The sequence below is a fragment of the Pseudophryne corroboree genome, chromosome 1 (assembly GCF_028390025.1).
Source record: "Pseudophryne corroboree isolate aPseCor3 chromosome 1, aPseCor3.hap2, whole genome shotgun sequence".
NCBI lineage: Eukaryota > Metazoa > Chordata > Amphibia > Anura > Myobatrachidae > Pseudophryne > Pseudophryne corroboree.
In genome coordinates, this window is record NC_086444.1 from 713,252,659 (window position 1) to 713,265,904 (window position 13,246).

Genomic DNA, 13,246 nt, shown 5'->3' on the forward strand with positions numbered 1-13,246 from the left:
AAAAAAAATGCTCAGAAATTAACTTTTTTTTGTTTTATTAGTGAATTCGGTGAAGAACATGTATTTAACCTTATCCAACATTATTTTAGTTAAAATGAAAAAAAAAAGATATTTAAAAATAAATGAAGATCAATCGAATGTTGGTCAGTGACATCGCAATGTTACATTTTACAACCCAGACAGCTGCCAGGTACACAGAGCAGGCTGTTGTCTACAGCCGCACCCTCCCCGATCAGCAATGACCAGCAACACTGAGGGGAGGGTGCAGGGAGGTAGGGGCCCTCTGAGAGCAGCGGCGGAGGGAAGTTTCCCTTCCCTGCAGCTGCTTACACTGTTTGTCTGACTGTGCGATCAGGTCAGGTAAAACCACTTGCTGGTATGGTCGCATCTGATGTGACCATGCCAGACAAGTGGTTAAATAATTAGAAATAAAGCCAATGGCAGGGCTGTAACTAGGGGTGTGCACAGCTCTGTGGGTGGTACTGTTACTGCCCAAAGGCCCTTGCTGCCTCTAATGGCATTCAGTAGCTAGTATTGCTGCTGTAGCACCTCATGTAGCTTTCTTTTGACACTCCAGACATGCACACTGCAGGCTATATACCTCCCAGAGCATCCCGAGGATGTTCTGGGCAGTGCTGCAGTTACCTGCACTGACAGTCACACACTACCTCGGTGTGACATCAGAAGTCGTGGCCAGCACAGGACACAGAATAGCCCTGTTCAGGCTCTGGCCAACGCTATATGTGGAAAGGAGATCAGGCTAGCAAAGAAACCTTATTGGAAGAGAATGACCTTTGGCAAGCTGCTGTTTTTATGGCCTATGTTTTCGGTCTTTCTGTTACCTCTGGTTTAGTGCAGTGCTACTAGCTAGTGGCATGACAGGCAACATCTAACTTCTGTATTATATTGGCATGATAGGAATAATAGACTAGTGTATAGTCAATGGAATATTGGATAAACAGTACATGATGCATGTAAATGTGATTTTCAATATTTCCCCCTCACAGCTGTCTTTTGATTGTACCTGGAAAATGCTGAAAGACCAGTTTAGTGATTTTGGTAAGAATGACCATGAAAACTACTGGTGCTATTTTTTTATTTTTTCCTGTTCAGTTTCTGTCTATATATAAATGTATTTATTTATTAAGGTTCTTATATAGTGCAGCAAATTCCGTTACACTTTACAACAGTGATAAAACAGATAGTCGTAGCGGTAGAATGGTAAAGAGAATATTGCACTTTTATTGTGTCTAGAAATGTCTGATATTCAAGTTGATACAGTAGCTCATGTTTTCTGCTAAAGGAAAGGCAGAATGATCAGTTGAATACTACAGGAGAAAAGCTGTCCAAATTGTAGTATCAATTATCCGCAAATCATTCCTGTCAAAAATATACTATACTCCATAAATGAATCCTTATGAATGCAAAGTACCAGATTGACTGAGTGGCTAATTTCAACTAAATACAAAAGGCTTAAATTTGGTGGGGTATAATTTTCTACATTAATTATAGCAATTTTACCTTTTTGTATTGTTTAAAATGTATTGAATTTCCCCAAGTCCTAATTTTATTTATTTCTCATACGTCCTAGAAGATGCTGGGGTCACCATTAGAACCATAGGGTATAGATGGGATCCGCAGGAGACATGGGCACTTTAAGACTTTGAAAGGGTGTGAACTGGCTCTTCCCTCTATGCCCCTCCTCCAGAATTGTGCCCAGTGAGACTGGACGCACTACAGGGAGCTCTACTGAGTTTCTCTGAAAATACTTTTTGTTAGGTTTTTTATGTTCAGGGAGGCTGCTGGCAACAGCCTCCCTGCTTCGTGGGACTGAGGGGAGAGGAGTATGACCAACTTCTGGTGAGTTTAATGGCTCTGCTTCTGGCTACAGGACACCATTCGCTCCTGAGGGTTTGATCGCTAGGTACGCTCAGATGCTCGATCCCACAGCCGACCGTCACCCCCCTTACAGAGCCAGAAGACAGGTGAGTAGAAGAAGAAAGAAGACTTCAGTGACTGCATTTCCCTGAGGTACCGCAAAGCGAGCGGACGCCGCGCGCCAAGCTCCTGCTCACACACACAGCACTACTGGGTGCACGGGGAAGGGGGGGGGTTTATGCTGAGGATTTTTAGCTGCCCGGGCGCGACCGACCGACCCGGGCAGCTAAAAATCCTCAGCATAAACTGCCAAAAGAGGACATTAGTGCAAAGGCACTGTCCTAACCCCCGCCAGTATAATCAGTAATACAAAGAGCAGGACGGAAGCACGCCATTAAGGGGGTGGAGCTTCGTCCCCACAGCTCACTCGGCGCCATTTCATCTCCGCTGGCTGCAGAGATGCTGGTCCTTCCAAGGCCCTGTCACATTTGTCTAAAAAGGTGGCTCTCCCGTCACCTGACACGGCGGCCCTTAAGGATCCTGCGGATCGTAAACAAGAAACTACATTAAAGTCCATTTATGCGACCACAGATACGCTACTCAGAGCTGTCATTGCGTCTGTGTGGGTAAGTAGTGCTATCGAAAAGTGGGCAGACAACTTGCCTTCTGAAATAGATAGGGATAGCATCCTCTTGACGCTGGGTTATATCAAGGACGCTGCAGCATACCTTAAGGAAGCTGCGAGAGATATTGGTCTTTTGGGATCAAAGGCCAATGCCATGGCAGTCTCAGCTAGACTAACGTTGTGGATTCACCAATGGAATGCTGATTCCAAGAAAAGTATGGAATCTCTACCATATAAAGGTAAGGCCTTATTTGGTGACGGCCTTGATGATTTTGTATCTACAGCTACCGCGGGTAAGTCATCCTTTTTGCCTTATGTTCCTCCACAACAAAAGAAAACGCATCACTATCAGATGCAGTCCTTTCGGCCCAATAAATACAGAAAGGGCTGAGGTTCTTCCTTCCTTGCTACTAGAGGAAGGGGAAGAGGTAAACGATCACCTGCCTTGTCAGGCTCCCAGGAGCAGAAGTCCTCCCAGGCTTCTGCTAATTCTACCGCATGACGTTGGGGCTCCTATGCGGGAGTCTGCACCAGTGGGGGTGCGTCTCAAACTCTTCAGTCAGTTTTGGGTTCGTTCGGACCTAGACCCATGGGTTTTTACAAATAGTATCACAAGGGTACAAGCTGGAGTTTCAAGACGTTCCCCCTTGCCGTTTTTTCAAATCGGCCTTACCAGCTTCTCTTCCGAACAGGGAGGTAGTTTGCGACGCAATACAAAAGTTGTGTCAAAATCAAGTTATCGTCAGGGTTCCCCAGTCACAACAGGGAGAAGGTTTTTATTCGGGCCTGTTTGTGGTCCCGAAGACGGACGGCTCGGTCAGACCAATCCTAAACCTGAAATCCCTAAATTTCTACCTAAAGAAATTCAAATTCAAGATCGAATCTCTCCGAGCAGTGATCTCCATTCTGGAGGAAGGGGATTTTATGGTGTCGGTGGACATAAAGGATGCCTTCTTACATGTTCCCATTTATCCTCCACATCAGGCTTATCTGAGGTGTGCAATTCAGGATTGTCATTACCAATTTCAAACATTGCCGTTTGGTCTGTCCACGGCTCCAAGGATTTTCACCAAAGTGATGGTGGAGATGATGGTTCTCCTTCGCAAGCAAGGAGTCATGATTATCCCATACTTGGACGATCTCCTGATTAAAGGCGAGATCCAGGGACCAGTTGGTGCAAAAAGTTGCACTCTCCCTGACAGTTCTTCAGCAACATGGTTGGTTCCTAAACTTGCCAAAATCACAGTTGATTCAGACGACGCGGTTGTCGTTTTTGGGAATGATATTGGACACAGAACTACAGAGTGTCTTTCTTCCAGTGGAAAAGGCTCTGTTACTTCAGAATCTGGTCATACAAATTCTGAAAAAAGCAAGAATGTCCATCCATCAATGCATTCGGTTGCTGGGGAAGATGGTTGCGGCCTGCGAGGCCATTCAGTTTGGCAGGTTCCATGCCAGAGTGTTCCAGTGGGACCTGTTGGACAAGTGGTCCGGGTCCCACCTACACATGCACTGGAGGATAATCCTGTCTTCCAAGACCAGGGTATCACTCCTGTGGTGGCTGCACAGCTCCCACCTCTTAGAGGGGCGCAGGTTCGGGATACAGGCCTGGATCCTAGTAACCACGGATACAAGCCTCCGAGGATGGGGGGCAGTCACAAGGGGAGAAAACTTCCAAGGAAGATGGTCAAGTCAGGAAACTTGTCTCCACATAAATGTTCTGGAGTTAAGGGCCATTTACAACGGTGTTCTGCAAGGGGAACATCTTCGAGATCTGCCTGTACTGATCCAGTTGGACAATGTAACAGCAGTAGCGTACATAAACCGTCAGGGCGGAACGAAAAGCAGAGCGGCAATGGCAGAAGCCACAAGGATTTTCTGTTGAGCGGAAAAGCATACAAGCGCTCTGTCAGCGATCTTCATTCCAGGAGTGGACAGCTGGGAAGCAGACTTCCTCAGCAGACACGATCTCCATCCAGGAGAGTGGGACCTCCACCAAGAAGTCTTCGCAGAGGTGACAAGTCGTTGGAGTTCCTCAAGTAGGCATGATTGCATCTCGTCTCAAAAAGAAGCTTCAGAGATATTGTTCCAGGTCAAGGGACCCTCAAGCAATTGCAGTGGATGCACTGATGACACCGTGGGTGTTTCAGTCGGTGTATGTATTCCCTCCACTTCCTCTCATTCCAAAGGTTCTAAAGATCATAAGAAGAACAATGATCTGGGTGATCCTCATTGTCCCAGACTAGCCAAGGAGGGCTTGGTATCCAGATCTTCAGGAATTACTCATAGGAGATCCCTGGCCTCTTCCTCTGCTCGAGGACCTGTTACAACAGGGGCCGTGCGTGTATCAGGACTTACCGCGGCTACATTTGACGGCATGGCAGTTGAGCGCAAAATCCTAGCCCGTAAGGCATTCCTAGTGAAGTCATTCCCACACTTATTCAGGCCAGAAAAGGGGTAACATCTAAGCATTACCACCGTATTTGGAGAAAATGTTTCTAGGGGTGAATCCAAGGGGGCTCCTACGGAAGAGTTTCGGTTAGAACGTTTTCTCCATTTTCTACAAGCAGGTGTTGGATGTGGGCCTAAAATTGGGCTCAATTGAGGTACAGATTTTGGCCTTATCGGTTTTCTTTCAGAAACAATTGGCCTCCCTTCCAGAAGTTCAGACTTTCGTGAAAGGCGTGTTGCACATCCAACCTCCATTTGTGCCTCCAGTGGCACCATGGGATCTTAATGTGGTGTTGCAGTTCCTTCAATCACATTGGTTTGAACCTTTACAGAAGGTGGAGTTGAAATTCCTCACTCGGAAAGTGGTCATCCTGTTGGCCTTGGCATCTGCAAGGCGGGTGTCTAAGTTGGCGGCCTTGTCTCACAAGAGCCCTTATTTGATCTTCCATGAAGATAGAGCTGAATTGAGGACACGTCAACAATTTCTACCGAAGGTGATTTCCTCTTTCCACATGAACCAACCTATTGTGCAGGCTGTGGCTACTGACGCCGTCGCTGAGTCAAAATCTCTGGATGTGGTCAGAGCTTTGAAGATTTATGTCGCCAGAACGGCTCAGATTAGGAAAACAGAGGCTCTGTTTGTCCTGTTTGCTCCCAACAGGGTTTGGTGTCCTGCTTCCAAGCAGACCATTGCACGCTGGATCTGTAACACGATTCAGCATGCTCATTCCACAGCTGGATTGCCGTTACCGGAATTGGTGAAGGCCCATTCTACTAGAAAGGTGGGCTCATCCTGGGTGGCTGCCCGGGGGGTCTCGACATTGCAACTGTGCCGAGCAGCTACTTGGTCAGGGTTAAACACATTTGCAAAGTTCTACAAATTTGACACCTTGGCCGATGAAGACCTTAAGTTTGGTCAATCGGTGCTGCAGTGTTATCCGCACTCTCCCGCCCGTTCTAGAGCTTTGGTATAACCCCATGGTTCTAATGGTGACCCCAGCATCCTCTAGGACGTATGAGAAAATAGGATTTTAATACCTACCGGTAAGTCCTTTTCTCTTAGTCCGTAGAGGATGCTGGGCGCCCGTCCCAGTGCGTACTGTATATGCAGTTCTTAATTGTGGTTATACACATGTTGTGTTACGTTATTGTCAGCATGTTGCTGCATTTGTTCATGCCGTTGGCTTGTGTTCTGTTGAATGCCACGTTGTACGGCATGCTTGAGGTGTGAGCTGGTATGAATCTCACCTTAGTTTAACAATAAATCCTTTCCTCGAAATGTCCGTCTCCCTGGGCACAGTTCCTATAACTGGAGTCTGGAGGAGGGGCATAGAGGGAGGAGCCAGTTCACACCCTTTCAAAGTCTTAAAGTGCTCATGTCTTCTGCGGATCCCGTCTATACCCAATGGTTCTAATGGTGACCCCAGCATCCTCTACGGACTAAGAGAAAAGGATTTACCGGGAGGTATTAATATCCTATTTTTGTATATTTGGAAAGTGCCTTAAAATTGCATTCTACTTCAATAATTCATTTTATTTTTCATAGTATTTCTTTTTACAGCTTGCTTATTTGTAGTGCAGCTCTAAACAAAACACGCATCTCATTTCTTTATAGGAACTAGTCCTCCATCACTTCACACAAACTCTACATTCCATACTGTATGTAGTACAGGTTGAGTATCCCATATCCAAATATTCCGAAATACTGATTTTTTGGAGTGAGAGTGAGATAGTGAAACCTTTGTTTTCTGATTGCTCAATGTACACAATCTTTGTTTAATACAAAAAATTATTTAAAATATTGTATTAAATGACCTTCAGGCTGTGTGTATAAGGTGTATATGAAACTGCGTGCATGTACACAAACTTTGTTTAATGCACAAAGTTATTAAAACTATTGGCTAAAATGACCTTCAGGCTGTGTGTATAAGGTGTATATTAAACAAACATAAGTGCATTCTGTGCTTAGACTTAGGTCCCATCTTCATGATATCTCATTATGTTATGCAATTATTCCAAAATACGGAAAAATACGATATCCAAAATACTTCTGGTCCCAAGCATTTTGGATAAGGGATACTCAACCTGTATATACATTAGAGGTGACTGATCTTGCTTTGGAAGAAGGGACTGTGTGTCTTGAGTGATCAAATCTATTTAAATTAGATAAGCATTTGGCATTACTTAGTTTTAGATTATTTTAAAACCGTTAATACAAAATAATTTGTTGAAACCAGGTCCCCTAACCAGAACTGTACCATATTGATTGTGTGAATACATTGTGTTCACGCTTTTGAACAGGTTAACAGATTCACCGGGTTCACTACGGCTGGCCGGCGGTCGGGCTCCCGGCGACCAGCATACCGGCGCCGGGAGCCCGACCGCCGGCTTACCGACAGTGTGGCGAGGGCAAATGAGCCCCTTGCGGGCTCGCTGCGCTCGCCACGCTACGGGCACGGTGGCGCGCTACGCGCGCCACACTATTTTATTCTCCCTCTATGGGGGTCGTGGACCCCCACGAGGGAGAATAAGTGTCGGTATGCCGGCTGTCGGGCTCCCGGCGCCGGTATACTGAGCGCCGGGAGCCCGACCGCCGGTATACAGAACACCACCCGATTTACCAACCAGTTGCATGTTACCTACCTCCCCTAACCAACCATAGTCTATCCTAGGGGTATTCATCCTGTGGCAATCCAGCTGCCCTGGACAGTTTTATCAAGCGGTCTGTTTTTCTGTTGCATGAGTGTATTTTGTTAACCACCACTCCTCTTTATAGTTGCATTTACCATTGCCTTGCTGTACCTTTCTCTATCGTCCTAGTGGATGCTGGGGTTCCTGAAAGGACCATGGGGAATAGCGGCTCCGCAGGAGACAGGGCACAAAAAGTAAAGCTTTAGGATCAGGTGGTGTGCACTGGCTCCTCCCCCTATGACCCTCCTCCAAGCCTCAGTTAGATTTTTGTGCCCGGCCGAGAAGGGTGCAATCTAGGTGGCTCTCCTAAAGAGCTGCTTAGAAAAGTTTAGCTTAGGTTTTTTATTTTACAGTGAGTCCTGCTGGCAACAGGATCACTGCAACGAGGGACTTAGGGGAGAAGAAGTGAACTCACCTGCGTGCAGGATGGATTGGCTTCTTGGCTACTGGACATTAGCTCCAGAGGGACGATCACAGGTACAGCCTGGATGGTCACCGGAGCCTCGCCGCCGGCCCCCTTGCAGATGCTGAAACGAGAAGAGGTCCAGAATCGGCGGCAGAAGACTCCTCAGTCTTCTTAAGGTAGCGCACAGCACTGCAGCTGTGCGCCATTTTCCTCTCAGCACACTTCACACGGCAGTCACTGAGGGTGCAGGGCGCTGGGAGGGGGGCGCCCTGGGAGGCAAATGAAAACCTTTTTTGGCTAAAAATACCTCACATATAGCCTCCGGGGGCTATATGGAGATATTTAACCCCTGCCAGAATCCGTTAAGAGCGGGAGACGAGGCCGCCGAAAAAGGGGCGGGGCCTATCTCCTCAGCACACAGCGCCATTTTCCCTCACAGAAAGGCTGGAGGGAAGGCTCCCAGGCTCTCCCCTGCACTGCACTACAGAAACAGGGTTAAAACAGAGAGGGGGGGCACTAATTTGGCGTTAGAAATATATAAAAAAGATGCTATAAGGGAAAACACTTATATAAGGTTGTCCCTATATAATTATAGCGTTTTTGGTGTGTGCTGGCAAACTCTCCCTCTGTCTCTCCAAAGGGCTAGTAGGTCCTGTCCTCTATCAGAGCATTCCCTGTGTGTGTGCTGTGTGTCGGTACGTGTGTGTCGACATGTATGAGGACGATGTTGGTGAGGAGGCGGAGCAATTGCCTGTAATGGTGATGTCACTCTCTAGGGAGTCGACACCGGAATGGATGGCTTATTTAGGGAATTACGTGATAATGTCAACACGCGCCAAGGTCGGTTGACGACATGAGACGGCCGACAAACAATTAGTACCGGTCCAGACGTCTCAAAAACACCGTCAGGGGTTTTAAAACGCCCGTTTACTTTAGTCGGTCGACACAGACACAGACAGGGACACTGAATCCAGTGTCGACGGTGAATAAACAAACGTATTCCTTATTAGGGCCACACGTTAAGGGCAATGAAGGAGGTGTTACATATTTCTGATACTACAAGTACCACAAAAGAGGGTATTATGTGGGATGTGAAAAAACTACCGTAGTTTTTCCTGAATCAGATAAATTAAATGAAGTGTGTGATGATGCGTGGGTTCCTCCCGATAGAAAATATGGGCGGTATACCCTTTCCCGCCAGAAGTTAGGGCGCGTTGGGAAACACCCCTTAGGGTGGATAAGGCGCTCACACGCTTATCAGAACAAGTGGCGGTACCGTCTATAGATAGGGCCGTCCTCAAGGAGCCAGCTGACAGGAGGCTGGAAAAATATCATAAAAAGTATATACACACATACTGGTGTTATACTGCGACCAGCGATCGCCTCAGCCTGGATGTGCAGAGCTGGGGTGGCTTGGTCGGATTCCCTGACTAAAAATATTGATACCCTTGACAGGGACAGTATTTTATTGACTATAGAGCATTTAAAGGATGTATTTCTATATATGCGAGATGCACAGAGGGATATTTGCACTCTGGCATCAAGAGTAAGTGCGATGTCCATATCTGCCAGAAGATGTTTATGGACACGACAGTGGTCAGGTGATGCAGATTCCAAACGGCACAAAGGTGTATTGCCGTATAAAGGAAGAGGAGTTATTTGGGGTCGGTCCATCGGACCTGGTGGCCACGGCAACTGCTGGAAAATCCACCGTTTTTACCCTAAGTCACATCTCTGCAGAAAAAGACACCGTCTTTTCAGCTTCAGTCCTTTCGTCCCTATAAGAGTCATATCTGCCCAGGGATAGAGGAAAGGGAAGAAGACTGCAGCAGGCAGCCCATTCCCAGGAACAGAAGCGTTCCACCGCTTCTGACAAGCTCTCAGCATGACGCTGAGACCGTACAGGACCCCTGGATCCTACAAGTAGTATCCCAGGGGTACAGTTTGGAATGTCGAGACGTTTCCCCTGCGCAGGCTCCTGAAGTCTGCTTTACCAAGGTCTCCCTCCGACAAGGAGGCAGTATGGGAAAAAATTCACGAGCTGTATTCCCAGCAGGTGATAATTAAATTACCCCTCCTACAACAAGAAAAGGGGGTATTATTCCACACTATATTGTGGTACTGAAGCCAGAAGGCTAGGTGAGACCTATTCTAAATCTAAAAAAATTTGAACACTTACAAAGGTTCAAATCAAGATGGAGTCACTCAGAGCAGTGATAACGAACCGGGAAGAAGGGGACTATCTGGTGTCCCGAGACATCAGGGATGCTTACCTCCATGTCCCAAAATTGCCCTTATCACTAAGGGTACCTCAGGTTCGTGGTACAGAACTGTCACTATCAGTTTCAGACGCTGCCGTTTGGATTGTCTACGGCACCCCGGGTCTTTACCAAGGTAATGGCCGAAATGATGGTTCTTCTTCGAAGAAAAGGCGTCTTAATTATCCCTTACTTGGACGATCTCCTGATAAGGGCAAAGTCCAGGGAACAGTTGGAGGTCGGAGTAGCACTATCTCGGATACTGTTACAACAGCAGGGGTGGATTCTAAATATTCCAAAATCGCAGCTGATCCCGACAACAAGTCTCCTGTGCTTAGGGATGATTCTGGACACAGTCCAGAAAAAGGTGTTTCTCCCGGAAGAGAAAGCCAGGGAGTTATCCGAGCTAGTCAGGAACCTCCTAAAATCAGTGCATCATTGCACAAGGGCCATGGTAAAAAAATGGTGACTTCCTTCGAAGCAATTCCAGTCGGCAGATTTCATGCAAGAACTTTTCAGTGGGATCTGCTGGACAAATGGTCCGGATCGCATCTTCAGATGCATCAGCGGATAACCCTATATCCAAGGACAAGGGTGTCTCTCCTGTGGTGGTTACAGAGTGCTCATCTTCTAGAGGGCCGCAGATTCGGCATTCAGTTTTGGATGTTGGTGACCACGGAGGCCAGCCCGAGAGGCTGGGGAGCAGTCACACAAGGAAAAAATTTCCAGGGAGTGTGATCAAGTCTGGAGATTTTTCTCCACATAAATATAGCTAAGGGTAAATTTATAATGCTCTAAGCTTAGCAAGACCTCTGCTTCAAGGTCAGCCGGTATTGATCCAGTGGGATAAAACATCACGGCAGTCGCCCACGTAAATAGACAGGGCGGCACAAGAAGCAGGAGGGCAGTGGCAAAAACTGCAAGGACTTTTCGCTGGGCGGAAAATCATGTGATAGCACTGTCAGCAGTGTTTCATTCCGGGAATGGAAACTGGGAAGCAGACTTTCTCAGTAGGCACGACCTCCACCCGGCAGAGTGGGAACTTCATGGGGAAGTTTTCCACATAATTGTAAACCGTTGGGAATTACCAAAGGTGGACATGATGGCGTCCCGTCTGAACAAAAAAACGGGACAGGTATTGCGCCAGGTTAAGAGACCCTCAGGCAATAGCTGTGGACGTTCTGGTAACACCGTGGGTGTACCAGTCGGTGTATGTGTTCCATCCTCTGCTTTTCATACCTAAGGTACTGAGAATTATAAGACGTAGAGGAGTAAGAACTATACTCATGGCTCCGGATTGGCCAAGAAGGACTTGGTACCCGGAACTTCAAGAGATGCTCACAGAGGACTTATGGCCTCTGCCGCTAAGAAGGGACTTGTTTCAGCAAGTACCATGTCTGTTCCAAGACTTACCGCAGCTGCGTTTGACGGCATGGCGGTGGAACGCCGGATCCTAAGGGAAAAGGCATTCAGGAAGAGGTCATTCCTACCCTGGTCAAAGCCAGAAAGGAGGTGACCGCACAACATTATCACCACATGTGGCGAAAATGTTGCGTGTTGTGAGGCCAGGAAGGCCCCACGAAGAAATTTCAACTCGGTCGATTCCTGCATTTCTTGCAAACAGGAGTGTCTATGGGCCTCAAATTGGGGTCCATTAAGGTTCAAATTTCGGCCCTGTCGATTTTTCTTCCAGAAAGAATTGGCTTCAGTTCCTGAAGTCCAGAAGTTTGTCAAGGGAGTATTGCATATACAACCCCCTTTTGTGCCTCCAGTGGCACTGTGGGATCTCAACGTAGTTCTGGGATTCCTCAAAACACATTGGTTTAAAACCAGTCAAATCTGTGGATTTGAAGCATCTCACATGAAAAGTGAACATGCTCTTGGACCTGGCCTGGACCAGGCGAGTGTCAAATTGGTGGTTTTTTTCTCAAAAAAGCCCATATCTGTTTGTCCATTCGGACAGGGCAGAGCTGCGGACTCGTCCCCAGTTCTCTCCCTAAGGTGGTGTCAGTGTTTCACCTGAACCAGCTTATTGTGGTGTCTTGCACCTACTAGGGACTTGGAGGACTCCAAGTTGCTAGATGTGGTCAGGGCCCTGAAAATATAGGTTCCAGGACGGCTGGAGTCAGGAAAACTGACTTGCTGTTATCCTGTATGCACCCAACAAACTGGGTGCTCTTGCTTTTAAGCAGACTTTTGCTAGTTGGATGTGTAATACAATTCAGCTTGCACATTCTGTGGCAGGCCTGCCACAGCCAAAATATGTAAATGCCCATTCCACAAGGAAGGTGGGCTCATCTTGGGCGGCTGCCCGAGGGGTCTCGGCTTTACAACTTTGCCGAGCGGCTATTTAGTCAGGGGCAAACACGTTTGTAAAATCCTACAAATTTGATACCCTGGCTAAGGAGGACCTGGAGTTCTCTCATTCGGTGCTGCAGAGTCATCCGCACTCTCCCGCCCGTTTGGGAGCTTTGGTATAATCCCCATGGTCCTTTCAGGAACCCCAGCATCCACTAGGACGATAGAGAAAATAAGAATTTACTTACCGATAATTCTATTTCTCGGAGTCCGTAGTGGATGCTGGGCGCCCATCCCAAGTGCGGATTATCTGCATTACTTGTACATAGTTACAAAAATCGGGTTATTATTGTTGTGAGCCATCTTTTCAGAGGCTCCGCTGTTATCATACTGTTAACTGGGTTCAGATCACAGGTTGTACAGTGTGATTGGTGTGGCTGGTATGAGTCTTACCCGGGATTCATAAATCCTTCCTTATTGTGTACGCTCGTCCGGGCACAGTACCTAACTGAGGCTTGGAGGAGGGTCATAGGGGGAGGAGCCAGTGCACACCACCTGATCCTAAAGCTTTACTTTTTGTGCCCTGTCTCCTGCGGAGCCGCTATTCCCCATGGTCCTTTCAGGAACCCCAGCATCCAC

At 47.3% G+C, this 13,246-nt stretch overlaps 1 protein-coding gene across 1 annotated transcript in view; it reads left to right on the plus strand.

Annotated features, from left to right (window-relative positions):
* The window catches only part of HNRNPM (heterogeneous nuclear ribonucleoprotein M), a 304,130-nt gene that overhangs the window by 289,874 nt on the left and 1,010 nt on the right, over window positions 1-13,246 (plus strand). The window contains exon 15 of the mRNA XM_063915138.1: window positions 1,008-1,059. Within this exon, the coding sequence (XP_063771208.1) occupies window positions 1,008-1,059 (52 nt within the window). The remainder of the gene's footprint in view (window positions 1-1,007; window positions 1,060-13,246) is intronic.